This window comes from Excalfactoria chinensis, chromosome 3 (genome assembly GCF_039878825.1).
Source record: "Excalfactoria chinensis isolate bCotChi1 chromosome 3, bCotChi1.hap2, whole genome shotgun sequence".
Classification (NCBI taxonomy): domain Eukaryota; kingdom Metazoa; phylum Chordata; class Aves; order Galliformes; family Phasianidae; genus Excalfactoria; species Excalfactoria chinensis.
In genome coordinates this window covers 68,516,477-68,531,282 of record NC_092827.1, presented here as the reverse complement: position 1 = coordinate 68,531,282, position 14,806 = coordinate 68,516,477, and the positions used below count along the sequence as shown (strand labels likewise).

Sequence of the window (14,806 nt, the reverse complement as noted above, 5' to 3'; positions counted from 1 at the left end):
GTCTAAGGGCATCCAGGTATTGTCCCAGAATAAGACTGATGGTCTCTTGCACTAACCTGAGCTAGCCACAGCTTGAAATACCGTGCTACCAGGACGCTTCTCGTTATGCTCTTGTGGTCTATAACTGACACTGCTGTTGTTGTGTTATAGGTATGAATACTGAACTGGACTCAGGTCAAATAACATGACGCTGTTATTTATGAAGTAGAAAAGTTAAAATTTAGTCTCAAGCTTGTGGATTTAAGCCAGGAGAACTTCCAGTATTAAGAAGAAGAATCTTTGTGATACAGTATGGATGACATCTGAGGTCTTTGTTCACCTGTGACTGTTGGACTTGCATTTTGCTATGCTCAAGTCAGGCTATTACTGCCTGAAAGGCATACTAATTTTAGGAAAGGTCTTCATATGGCTTCATTGACTCTCAGCGCTTCTCAGCAGAAGCAGGGGAATAACGAAGATCTGCATCTCACTTATTTTCATTAGCTGCTTTCATTACTTTCGTTTGGTCTCATTAAAGTTTCTTGTTACATCTTATTTTCCCTGCCTGTCAAAGGTGAACAGTAAAAAATGCGATAAATAATTCAGCAAGAATCTTAAATGACTCCTGGGATAGAGATAAATGAAAAACTATGGCAACTAGTATGGCTGGGGGGAGGGGGTGGAAATGTGGCTATAAATGTGCTAATGTTGGTAGGCCTCAAAAGATATCCTGGAGCAGGTTCTTGAAACAGCCTGGAAGGGGAGTGGGGAGAGGAAGTATGGGTTCACCTCACCAGCTGAGATCTGTTTAACAGCAGAGAGAAGAAAACATTTCCTTTTGCTTGTTTCCCATTGTACTTTTGCCAGCTGTGGGGTCTGGTACGTCTGCAGGTGTGTTTGATGTTTAGGGCTACACTCTGACTCTTGCTTTGCCTCAAAGGGAGCCTTATCTTCTGGCACTTGTGAATCACAGTGCAGCTTTGTTTAGGCCTTGGCTCCTCCAGCCTTTTGCTGCACTTTGAGTTCAGATTCCCTTAGAAATTGAAACAAATATTCCTGTACTTTCAGATAACAGAATCAGGAGGGAATTTTACCCCTCTAAAATACCAGCGAAGTGCTGCTATAATTTTGCCTTTTTATCTATCTGCTGATTATTTTTAATGATTATTGATTTGTCATTGCATAATGACTTTTAAATTGTATTTAATCATAATTTATTTTAGTACTTAGAACTGATATGTTGAGAAATCAATTAATTTTGTCTGTACAACACAGAACATGGAGAAAATGAAAAGTTTTCTGTTTTTAGTGTTCACGGCGGCAAGAAGTTAGTGATGAAAATCATAGGAAGGACTAATCAAAGAGCTGGTGTAATGCTGCATATAGCATGCTATGAGCATGAGACATGATTACAGAAGGAAATTGGTGGAAATGTATTAGTTGTGTGACAGGTCTGGTTCTTTGGAAGCAGTTTATTTAGGACCTGATTCTACTTTATTTTAAATTGATGATGATTCTGCTATTGGTTTATATTAGTTGGGGGATCATGCCTTTAGTTGAGTCTAATCATGGCTTTCATCTTTAATTTCTCACTTTTTTTTAGTAGGTATGCAGTACAAGTGAGGTCACAGAACCAGTCTTAGTCACTAAAGTGCTGAAGGTGTGGTCAGTGGCAAAAATCACTATGTGCTAAATGCATGGTGGATTTTATAGTGGAAACCGCTTGAGCACTGGAGGGATGAGTAAAATTGTTTGGTAAAAGTCTCAGAAGATTAAGTATCAGGTGATGGCAGAATTTGATGATAACAAGTCCTCTGCCCACCATTTCCAGCACTGACTAAGCTTCTGACAGGGGAAGAAAGCCTGTGTGAATATTAGCTGCATTCAGGAGAGGAAAACAGAACATAAAAGACCCAACCTGATTTCTCATATTTATTTTTCTGTGTCACACAGAAAATTGACTGGTACTTGGATGCATTTTTTTTATTTTTTTTTTATAAAACCATGTCTTAAAACTTATGAAATATTTGCAGTGACACTGAGTTCTCCGTTTCTGTAAGTCAGAACCTGTGCTTTCCTCTTGCACATGTCTAGTTGCAGCTCCAATGGAGGAAATTTGATGTCCAAACGCTCCCAGAGCTCCAGCACTTGGGGCTGTGCCCACTGCCTTGGGCAGCCTGTTCCATGCCCACTGCCCTCTGGTGCAGACCCTGTCCACAAGCCCCTCTGTCCCTTCCCTGACACAGTTCCGTGCCATTCCCTTGGGCCCTGTCAGTGTCACACAGTGAGGAGCTCAGTGTTCCCTATGAGGAGCTGCAGCTGCCATGAGGCCTCCCTTCATCTCCTCTGCCCTGTGCAGAGCAAACCACGGGAACTCCTAATACATCTTCCCATCCAGATTCTGATTCACCACCTTTGTTACACAGTAGTCAGATGAGCTGTCGGTTCTGCAATACCTTTGCCTGATGGACTAGCTTCCAGCAGAGTTCTGGGGACAGCTGATCCCATGGAGAGTCCATGTGACCTGTGTTGGGGAGTTTGATGCTGTGCGTAGTCTTTGCTTGACTTGGTGTGGATTGGTGGAATACCTAAAAGATGAGCAGAATAGTAAAGAAAGAGAAGTTCAATAATGTTATTAATTAGTGCATCTAAGGGAGAGAGAGGACGGGTTTCTTATGTTCTCATGTATGCAGAATACCTATAATTCTTTCCAGTGGCAGGAAGTCATGATGAAAGGTGCATTGGAAGTGCAAGTACTCTTATGTGAGCCCTGTCTGTGTTTAACACTCGAGTATGTCATTTCTTCTCCTGTGTTTGACTTCCTCAGCAAGATTTACAATATTAGATACTAGAAATGTGTAATAGAATGAATTTAGTAACTGTCAGATTAAACTGATTATATGGCTCTATTTTAGCACAAAATGCATTAGCAAGAGGAGCTGGAAGTAAAATGTGAAATTAGCATTCAACATAGAGCACAAATCCTATTGTTATCTTCTTAAAATTTGGCTCGAGTGGGAAGGGGAGTGAGTTATACTAATGATTTGTTTAAATTGCTTTTTGTGAGAATGAATGAGAGGAAATTGCAGCCTTCCTAGCATGTAAACTAACAAATATGGAGTTGTTTTCAAGGAAGAGTGACTGACACGTCTTTGTCCTTCAAGATGCAGAGCATTTTGGTACTAGTATTGTAAAGCAGTAAGGATTGGTTAATCACATGCATGTATCCTTCAGTGTTCATGGTACCAGTTCAATGCGCTTTAATAGAGCATGCTTTGCTGAACAACTGTTCTTAGTGTTTTCTAAGGTGGAGCTGAGAGAAATGGAGGAGTGGCTGCAGATGAACAGAACTTAAGACCAGCAGCACAGATACTCAAATTGTGACTCCTGCTTTTCCTTGATTATAAGGCAGCCATTTCAGTCAGCTGTTCTATTATAGAAAAAACTGCTATGTAAAGATGGTAGACAGGGTTTAACTCCCGAGTTTCTTTGCCTTTTTAGTTGTTCTTTTACTGCTGTCCAAAATCTTAAACTTAACCTTTGAGAATCAGTTACGTGCATGTAAAGTAGAACAATTCATTTTGTTTAGGTAAGTAAAATATAGTAATTGTGGCTAAGGGTTAAATAAAGTATCCTTACAAGACCAATGCTTAGAATTTATTGTAATATATTATTGCAGGATTATGCTTGTTTTTCTGTTCTCTATTCACCATGATGTATGACTATGTTCTAATATGTATTTTCTTTTTTCTTTAGTGTTTTTATATTGCTTTCCTGCGATTTCCCTTCTTGGTCTTTTCCCTCAAATCAACACCTTCTGTATTTATCTTTTGGAGCAAATAGACATCTTGCTTTTTGGTGGTTCTGGTGAGTAGTATGTTGAGCCTGAGTTATCGCTTTCTGAGTGTATTGCCTTAGACTAAAGTGTGTTATTGCATGCTCTGTCATCTTAGTTTGGACCAAAAACAAACTTTATCCTCATTCCTTGTCCCAAACTTTGTCTGTCTTTTGGATCATAGGATGATGTCGGGATTTACGGACTGGATTCCATTTGGATGAAACTTTAAAGAAGGATATATTATAAGGGTGCATCTACTGCACTCCAAACACTAATGAGCCTTTAATCTGTTGAATCATACACGAAATACTGTGCAGTAACGCATCTCAAAACACATATATTATAGATTTAACATCCTCAGTACTTTTCATTTAGACCCACACTTACTGCATCGTTCTACTTGCTGCTGTAGTAATAGCATTTGGTGAATGGTAAAAATTTATACCAATGGTAAGGGTGTTTTTCACTTCTTACCTCTTAAACATCAAAGCAGACCTTGAGGAAATGTTGCATGAAGTCCCAATCCCATCAATAATGATTCCATGTCCCAGTGTTGAAAACTAACTACACCATTATTTAGCAGCCCGTATGTCTCTGTTGTGAAAACTGCTGAATTTCTAGTCCTGTCTGACATTTCCTGCCCTGGTTCTGTAAGTTCTCAAAGGAAGTTGTATTAGTTGTATTAGTTGAATACTAATATTTTTGTCAAAGCATTGTTTAGTACAAAGAGTAGTAGCGTGGGGGCTCAGATCCATGGAAAAAACATAGAGTACAGTGTCACTAGGCTTTCAGCTTTAGCTCTAAACAGTTCTGTGAGCTGATGTGGGTCACTGATCTCTCAACAAGCAGCTGTGTAGTATCTTATATTAACTTGTACACATGTTGTGATGTAAGAGCTGTCTTTGTGGGGTTTTTTTGAATGCACATACTTGTATCTAAAGAAATTAACTAACATGTGATGGTCTGCATTTCAGCTGCCTCTGGATTAGTGTCTGCTCTCTACAGCATTTCTCGAAGCTTTGTGGTTCTGACTGTCCTGTATGCATTTTGCTTCAGTGCAGTGAAGGCAAGTTGAAACACTGAACATTCAAAATTTCAGGCTAAAAATTCCTGTCACTTGACTTCATGTCCCTTGGAAGATCAAAACTGTTTGGTGATACACTGTCATGGATATTTGTCAAGATAAGCTTTGCAAGCCACGTGTTAGGTTCTGCCTGTTAGCTACAATGAAATACTTGAAACTGCAGTAGAAATACTAAGGTAGATGTTTGCTCGTGACTAGTTGCTTCTTTGCATAGATCAGTCTGAAAGGATCCTCTGGATTTCCATGATGAAGACTAACATCAGCTCTTATGCGTAAATGATGTAGCTCCTGTGAAAATCGGGCTAAAATTGACTCAGATTCCTGGTAAGGTTTGAATTTGCCTGGAAGGGGAAAGAAAAAGTATTTCGTTGCTTCATAACAGTATGCCTGGAGGTACTGAAGCTCGGAGCATCACTTTGGTTTTTGCACACTGGTGTTTGCTGATACTTCTGTACACTGGAAGAGTTTGTGCATGGATTTTATAGGATATAAAAACCCATTAAGGAGCGTGCTTTACCACTGCTATTATCAGTAGCTGACCTGTATGTGTTTGTTCTGTCATGTGATGAGCATCAGCCTTGTCACTACTAAGTCACATAGGCACTGGATCAGTCCCAAATCTCTTTATTTTCCTCTATTTTTTTGGTGTGTAGGATTTACTGTGGAACATCATTGTTACTTACCTGGTAAGGGGAGACACCATGATCAGGCAGGTGGTTTTCCCAGGATGAGGCTCATCCCCTGCTCTCCAGGTGTGCTGACCCCTGTGATTTCCCAAATATGGGAAATTCAGCTGCATAATTTGTGGTAGTGGGGTACTGCGTTTGTGCTAAACTACCTGAAAGGAGGTTGTGGTAAGATGGGGGTTGGCCTCTTATCTTGCATGACTAGTGACAGGACTAGAGGGAATGGCTTCAAGTTGTGCCAGGGAAGATTTAGGTTGAATGTTAGGAAACATTTATTCTCTGAAAAAATGGTTAGGTGCTGGGACAGGTAGTCAAGGGAGGTGATTAAGCCACTGTCCCTGGAGGTGTTCCAGGAACTTTTCAGTGTTGCACTAAGGTTTAGCGAGGAAATATTGGCGGTAGGTGGATGGTTGGACTGGGTGAATTTGGAGATCTTTTGTAACTTCTGTGATTCTACAATTCTGTGATTTCTGACAAGTCTTGGCAGACAAAGTTCAAGTTCAGAAAGTGAGTGTAGTTGCGTGTGAGTTTTATGCGTGCCTTTCTGTGGCTATTTTGAAAAGAAAATAGAGAATAATAAGGAATCTAATGTTCTGCTTGGGCAGACCAGTGGATCACCTAACTTACCTAACTGGGTAGTACATCAGTAGCATAGGAAGTTCACTTTAGGACTTCATGACCACTTTTTGCTGCTCATTTCCCTAATATGCAGACACTGTCCACAATTATGGGCTTAGATCTCTTGGCGAGTGCATGAGATCTAACGTTTTATTCAGTCAGCGTTGTCCATGAATTTGCCTAATGCTCTGAATGAGCTTATATTGTATCCCTCCACAGATTCTTGTGGCAACTAATTCCAGATCCTCACTGTGTTCAGTGTGAAGAAAAGCTAATTTCACCATGGCTTCCTTATTGCAAGTATTGCACAACTGGTGGAATAAAGGTCTGCATTCACTTTATTTGCTGCCTTGGCAATTTTGTAGTCCTTGGTCATACCCCCTGAGCCATATCTTCTTTTAGCTGAAGAGACCCAGCCTTTCTAGTGTCTCTTGTGAAGCAGCTGCTCTTTTTCTGGAGAATAACTATGTTAGTTGCTCTACGCTACACCTTCCCATGGTATATATTTTTATTTTGTTCATTGAAAGATAATGCTGAACTTCTGTCTGTCGTCAAGTCTGCTTTAAAATTCCTGGTGGCCACAGTGAGATCACAATTTCATCCCAAACTTGCTTTAAAATATATCCTGTAAGGGGTGGTCTTTTAACATTGTTTCATGACAGGCTAGATGCTGTCAATGGCTGTGCAGAAGTGCACCAAGGATGTGCAGTTATTTACAAGCTGTTTTCAACATCTTGCAGGCGTATGTCAGAGGATGCTATGTGTGGTGCTACACATCTGTAGCACAGAGGTACTATCAGATGTTTGTTTAAGGGATTTCTTTAAGGAACACAAACACTTCAGAAATGGCTTTTAACAATATCCATTTAAAATTTTGAATAGGGACATTAAATCAAAGATGGTCAATTATAATGCCTTAATTATCTGTCACAGATGAGCAGAGCTGGCTTTGCTTGTGTTTTTAACCATTCCCAATAGTAAGGTAAAATGTGTTGAGCCACTGTTTTTATCTTGCCCCTGGGTGGTTTGAGTCCATACACAATAATTTATGGCAACTCAGCTGCTGAGTGGTGGTGCATTAACACACTCTTAAGTATCTTTGAGCATGTTTATGTACTCTCAGGGAATCTTGGTCACTAGACTCACCTAGGGTATCAATTATACTGGTTTGACCTTGCCCAGCTGTGTGGTGCTAGAAAGCTTAACTACTTCTCTTGTGCAGTGTCCTAAAGCAGCTGGTATTCCTGCAGCATTTTTCCAAATGTGTTGATGATTCAGAAGGGGGCAGATGGGATGAAGAAGGTTGCTCTCTGTAAGGATGAAAGGAGCGAGGACAAATCCATAATGATGAGCCAGGATTAGGAGGGAGAAACAGGGAGGCAAACGAGAGACTACTGTATGGAAGGAAGGAATTGAGTTGAACAACTGGCAGGCCAATAAAAACCTGTGAAAATGATCATTTTTCCTCTAAGTTTGGCAGAGGACAGTTCACTAGTTGGGGGCAGGGAAGCTGTGTGATGGATACTTTAAAAAAAAAAGAAAATGGTTTTGTAAACAGTATTACAGAAAAGCCTCTTAAAATATTCTAGGTTCCTTTCTCAGTGTAATAGTCGAAATTACAGCATGCAGGTGGCTTTGTAGATAAGCAATCTCCTCATGGATTAGACTTCAAACTGCTTAGAAATATGCTACCCTGAAGTTGTAGAGTGCTATGAAAGATTTACAAGATATCTGCTGTAAATTACCAATATTAAGTGCAGACTTTCTGTTCATACAGAAATTACAGTTAATTTGAATTTTTATGGCACTATTCTTGTGGAGACAGTTCTAAGGAGGTTAATTTAAAGCAGGTAAAGATGATTCCACTTGATTCAGTTTGTAATCTCAGTCCACTGGGGTGCTTCAAATATCGTATTTTTTTTCTGCTAGAAAAGCGCATTTGTATTACCCTTCTGTGTTCTTTGGTCAGGTCTAGAGCTTTTTGTCTTTTGGACTTAAAGATAACATTTCAAGGGAATGATTCTGTCAGATTTATTCTTTCATTAGAGGAGGAAAAGTGAGACTTATAAGAACAGAGGATCTGATCCTGAATAGCATCAACTGTGAAAGATGATCTAATACGTCTGTAAGAAACTAGAACTGTTCTGATATATAATGGGCTACAACTTGTCATCCTAATCAAATCAAGATCTGGATTTTTGATGCACTAGAAATCGCAGATTCTAGCTCAAAAGTAGGCAAGTGCTATAGTCCATCTCGCTTAGATGTCTTTACAAAGTACGTGGTTGTCTTTACAATTCAAAGGCTATTTCTTTCACTCTTTAGCTTTACAGTTATTCTGTAATTTTCTTTTTTACTTTCTTCATTCTTAGTTTGTTGGAAAAAAGATGAAAGCAAGTTTTTTAGTAGTTTATGGGTGTCAAAAATCTTGGCAATCAAAAAGATACAGGGCAGAAAACCATGACAGAAATCCTGTATCAGAAGAGAGTCTGAGTTGCAAAGCTTATTACTTGGCTGAAATGTAGCATACTGGAATGTAAGCTCTTGTTTATTGGCAGAATATCATATAGCTCAGCAGGTGTAACGAGCAGAGTTCCATTTCCTGAAATAAATTGCAGAGCAGAATGGATCTATCTAAGTGGTTGTGTGCTTGTTACTGGTGAACAATTGCTCACATCAAATGCCCAGGCTGAGGGCTCATTCCAGCAGTATCAGACTTGAACCTTTCCTTTCTGAAATGCTTTTGGTGTTGTAATTATGATCTTTCATGGTGAAACAACCTAGCCTAATTTCTCTGTGTACATTAATCATTCTAAAAGGAAAGACTGTATTTCTTAAGAAGGTCATTAGAATAATAGTTGGCTCTATGGTTTTCTTATTTTATTAGAATTAATAAACAATGTTTATTCTAGTCTGTATTTTTTAGATGAGATTTTTCTTGCTCATTTTTTAGAACCACAAACTATTTATACATATTTAGAATGTGAGGAATTAACTGCAAATTTTAGTTGCAGTTATTTTAGAGAACTGAATTCGCATCAACTAATTCTTTGCTCTACAACTCTCGTTTAGGAAGAACAAAAATCAAAAAGGAGAACTGAGCAATTGTTCTGAAGTATGTCCCCAAAACAGTGCAAGTACTCACGTTAACTTTCTACATGCTAACATGTGTTCTGAGGGCTGGGGTGAATAGCCCTGATGCTGAAATCCTGTGCCTTATGCAGACCAGTTGTTGTATTATTTTGTACAAAACGAAGTGAGATGCTCTGTGGAAAGAGTAGCTTTGTTGTATAAACCTACAGTTAACTTAATTGTTACTGATTTTGTTTGGATGAGTTGCCTGAGGAAATGTATATAGTATTTTTGAAAGTTAATCCTGTGATCTGCAGAGAACATTTGATTTGCCCAAAGAGTTGATGAGGCCATGTTCCTCTTTTTTAATGACCTTCCAACTCCTTTGTTATTCCATAAGCAAAAGTGTTTCTCCCTAATGGCTAAAATGCACATACCATCAAAACAGTGATGGATGATCCCTAGTCTTGTGTTAGTAGTGAATGGGATGTTGGATCACATGTTCATCATGTATTTTAATTAGAATCATATGATGAGATTAAAAGAAGAGAAAGGCCAAGGTTATTCACAGTATTTCCTAACAGCTGTTTCAGAAAGCTCTGAAACAAAAAGATGGCTGTAATTCCAGGCTGTCATCTGTCTGTTTGAGACCTTGAGGACTTGTCTACCCATCAAGAGAGGATGCTATTAATTGCAGATGTTGGTCGAAGGCACCTGTTGTGAGAGGAGCACATTTTCAAGTCTTGGCTGTGTTTTGTTGTAGCTGGTGATCAGAAGTTATTCCATCTGACGTTAACTCCAAGTCACTGCATATATTTTTGTTATGCAGTTGTGTTCTCCCAGTAAAGCAGAGGTGATTTGGCTACAGAAACATCTTTTTAGACATCTTATGACATGACACAACTGTGTCTTGAGAGGTACACCACCACCTGCCTATGCAGCCTTATGTACAATACTGCGTAGTCTGACCTTGATTTCAAATGAGAGAGAAGAGCCTTTGCTTCTCAAGTCCAGAGACCTGAGTTTTTCCTGGTTTCTTTGAGATATTTTTCATTTCTCAAGCCTGTGTTTAATGGTTTCATTGCTCCTTCTTCAAGTTATTTCCAGGTCAACCAAGAACTTTCACTTATGTTCACTTGATAAAAAGCTCTAAATTCTGAATATAATTGTATAACTTTTTGTCAGTTCTTGAGTTGTCCCATCTAATAACATTGCTTTTTCAGCTTTCTTCTTTTTCATAGCTATTGGGTATTGAGCTTAGTTTAAAATTATCTATGTTCACTTCAGTCTGGCTTCATTTCTGATCTCATCTTCAGTCCTGTAATCTTGCACAGAAATTGGCAGCTCTAATAGCTATCTTACCTTTGATATATGAAAGGGTTATCTCTTTTTCCTGGAGGAGATGCTTTTATTTTCAGATATTATATCCACCAGACTGAAGACACGGGAACTTCTTTGCTTTCTAATTTACTTGAATAGAATAGTTAATGTGCTGATTTTTGTCTTCTGTTTCATCTGTTTTGGTTTGTTTTGTTTCTTGTTTTTGTTTGTTTGTTTGAATCTTTAATGGATATTTAAATATCATATATCAGGTATGCGTTCCTATATTTTCCACACGCATTCAGTCTGGAATTTTTCCATCTTTATATCTGTCCTTAGCATTCCAGTGCATCAGTATGTTGCAGTGGAGCGGAAGAGCACATTCTCAAAGCTTTCTGGAATCAGTCCATCCTTCTCTTCTGCCTTCTGTCCCAATCAGCTGGTTTGGATTTGAAGTTCATCTAGAGCTAGTTAATCATTCGTGTTCCAACTTTTTATTTATTTATCTATCAACTGCTTGAGGAACTTGGGGATTATCTTAATTAGCCTGTGAAAATTTTAGAGATTGGACATAGATCTAAAAAATTAAACTGATAGGAATGAGTTCATATGTGGTGTAGCTGCCTCCTTTTAGTGAAAGTTATTTAGTTTCTATTTTTCCATTGCTGTAAGCCTGAAGAAAGTGTTTGCTGCTCATTTATTTATCACTTCCATGGACAGTTACTAAAAATCCTATGAGTATTCTAAACTATTCTCAGCTCACAATTGATGTAGTTTGGCTTGTTGCTTAATGAGTTCTAAACTCATTAATCACTATAACAGTGCTTCTTGATTCCTGTTTTCAACGATGTAGGCTTCATCTGTGTACTAATAATTTAGAAATATTTGTCTTTGTGTTTTACAGTGGGAAAGAATTGCAAGCATACAACTCTCTCAGTCTGCTAAGACCATTCAAAACTATTTCTAAACAGCTCTTAATAGACCTTTGTGTATACACAGAATTCCCAGATGCGTTAGTGACCAAAAATAGAAGCATAGGATTATTAGACAGCTTTGTTTCTTCTTGATAAAATACTTCCAGCACTGTTGGAGGTTTTGAAGTCAAGGCTCATCAATTTTATGTACTTTACAATTTAAAGACCCTTGAGGTTCAAGCAAGAACTATTAGGAATATTAATTTTGGAAAGAATTGTCAGATAACATGCTTTTCAATGAGTGATGTTTGCAGCTGTAGTCAGAGTTGCACTTCAGCCATAACTCTGGTAGCTATGCTCTTAGATTTGCATGTATATTATGAACTTTTTGTTTTTATTATAACCAGACAATAAGGCACAGTATGTCTGCAGAATCTAATATGGCCCAAGTTTACTTTTATGTCATTGTGTAGAAATGTAGAAATCTGCAATTATGTGAAACGTGAGTATTAATACTCTTTGCTTGACGTTGTTGCCTATTTTATTCTCTAGCCCAAGAATCCTGGTCACAGACTGGGACACTGCCGGATAAGGTGGCATGCACACAAGTGTACCCCAGTTCCATTGATGAAATTTAAAATCCTAAAAATTTAAAATCCTAAATTCCATCCCTAAGATGGAAGTACAGATATTAATAAGCAGTTGGAAGTGCAAAGAAAGAGAACTTTGATTACAGGTTGGTAGTTTATCTCTTACCAAGGTTTTGGAGTCTTACATGAATGTAAAGTTTTGTATTCTGGGGATGATGGGAAGATAAGGCTAATAGACATCTCCCCCCAGAACTTGTATCCAGCAAGTGTAACACAAGGGCCATGAATAATTGAGGTTTCCTGGTCAATGTGTTCAATGGAAACAGGGTATCCATGGTAACAAAGCTGTCTTATAGTTAACCTTGTGGAGAGCATGTCAATGTTACCATTTTCTTATAAGCTTGGGAGTGGGATGTTATCCCTTTTTTGGTTTCCTTCAGATAACATTTTCTAAGTTCAGAAATAAAATGGCATTTCTTGGAATTTACCACCACTTTCAACAGCTCCCTTGCATACGGTTTGATACAAGTAATAGGGTAGATCCATGATGAAATTAGGTAGTGGAAAAGAGAGGAAAAAAAATAATAATAAAAGATTAGTTGAATAATGATGAAATGATGCGACAGTGTAAAATTAGAAGGTCTGTGTACTTTCTGAAGAAAAACTGGAGTTTTTCCCCTATATTAAAAAAAAGTTAGTCACTGTTCAAAATACGTTCATACCTTTCTTCCTTGAATTAGCATAACTTAAGGATACTAATGCACTATCAGTCTATCAAGACTTTGAGTTATGACTGTTCTTTTTTGTTGTTGCCTATAAACACAACAAAAGTCAACGTGTGCACATGTATTTGTACACACACACACACACACACACACACACAACCCTGAAAGAAAAGAAAAAAATGGAAAGAAGAACCAAAATGAAGAATTCTACTTGCTGGTGGTTCAGCTGTTTTCAAAGCACTCTCTCCAGAGTAAAACACGTGGTTTATTTTAGTATATCTTTGAGAGACAAAAGTTTGTTATGTGCATTTATTTATTTATTTAGGGAAGAAGCAGAAAGGATAAATAATGTAGAACAGAAAGCTACTGCCAACACTAAAAAAAAATATGCTTTACTCTCCACCACAAGCAGTGGTAAAAGACTTGTAAGTTCAAAGACACCTTTATCTTCCTGCTTAGTGGATTGTTCTGGGATTAGACGCTTCTGCGGTTGAAGTGAAACACCACCCCCTGTCTCTTCATCTGTTTTAACTCTCCACTTTTATCCTTAACCCTATAAGACAATTTCACTTGTTTTAAAAATGACTACATGAGTGTCTGCATCAAAGTCAAAAGTGTACGTGAAAGTACTACGTGTCGCCTCGCCAAAATGAGATAGAGTAGGCAGTCAAACTTGCTGTCTAGGATGACAGATAATGCCAGCTTCCTAGACTAAAACCTGTCATTCCTGTTTTCCTACTGTGAAGAATCATTGTCCAATTATCGACTATATTATTTTTTCATCTTTTTTTAATTTAAATCTCTACCAGGCATTGTTAGTGGGGGAGGAGATGATGAAAATGGAACAGGGTGCATCCCTGATGCTAGAGAAATTATGCTTTTTTTTTTTTTTTTTTTTTTTAAAGCATTTTCTAGCATTACCCCCCAAAATCCTCCTTTCCAGCTATATATTGATGCCTATCCTGCCTGCCTTTCTGACTCTCTGTGAGTTCAATTTTCAGGGGGTCAATTAAGAGGCACTTTGAAATGGGAGCACAGGGTAGCCCAGTACAGAAGTTGATCATAAAATACAGTAAATGTGGAAGTAGAGTTCATGAAACATTACCGGGACCTGCGGAACTACAGGCCTGGCCATTTGACATAGTGCTGGGGAAGGCTGTGGAGCAGATCATCCTGAGTGCCATCGCACAGCATGTACAGGATAATCAAGTGATAAGGTTCAGACAGCTCGGGTTTGTGAAAGGCAGGTCCTGCTTAACTAACCTGTTTTCCTTCTATGGCAAAGTGGCCTGTTTTGTCGATGAGGGAAAGGCTGTGGGTGTAGTCCACCTAGACTTTAGTAAAGCTTTTGGTAGTTTCCCACTACTTCTTTTTCTTGGAGAAACTGGCTGTTCATGTCTTGGGTGGGCATATGTTTTACTGGGTAAAAAAACCTGGCAGGTTGATGGGGCCCAAAAAGTTGTGATGAATGGAGTTAAATTCAGCTGGAGGCAAGTCACAACTGGTGTCCCACAGGGCTCAGTAATGGGGCCAGTTCTGTTTAAAATCTTCGTCAATGATCTGAAGAAAGGGATCATGTGCGCTTTCAGTGAGTCTGCAGATGTCTCTAAGTCAGATGGACATATTGATAGGAAGGCTTTGCAAAGGGGTTTGGACAGGATGGACTGGTGGGCTGAGGCTGACTGATGTTCAGTAAGGTGGGTCCAGCATTGTTACAGTCTGAGGCAAGAGAGGCTAGACAGCTGCTGAGCAGAAAAAGATCCTGGGGTACTGGATACAGAATAGGCTACAGTTCTGGCATTTACAAAAAAGTAAATAAATTGGCTTTAGTAGCTTTTCTGCAATGTCTTGAAGAATGTGTATTTCTGACCTGATACTAAGCATGAGAAAAGTTCAACTAAAATGTACCTGGCCCAAAACTTGGGAATGACCAAATGAAAAACAGAATTGAATAGCAAAGTTTAACTTCATTAGGTAGAA

The 14,806-nt window shown here is 38.6% G+C and overlaps 1 protein-coding gene and 1 non-coding gene across 2 annotated transcripts in view; both read left to right on the top strand.

Moving 5' to 3' along the window:
- Window positions 1-14,806, top strand: part of PCNX2 (pecanex 2) — a 145,783-nt gene that overhangs the window by 44,610 nt on the left and 86,367 nt on the right. The window contains exons 14-15 of the mRNA XM_072331450.1: window positions 3,736-3,846; window positions 4,792-4,883. Of these exons, the coding sequence (XP_072187551.1) occupies window positions 3,736-3,846; window positions 4,792-4,883 (203 nt within the window). The remainder of the gene's footprint in view (window positions 1-3,735; window positions 3,847-4,791; window positions 4,884-14,806) is intronic.
- On the top strand, window positions 5,577-5,740 carry LOC140250842 (U1 spliceosomal RNA). The gene has a single exon (XR_011903299.1). It is a non-coding gene; the product is annotated as a U1 spliceosomal RNA (small nuclear RNA).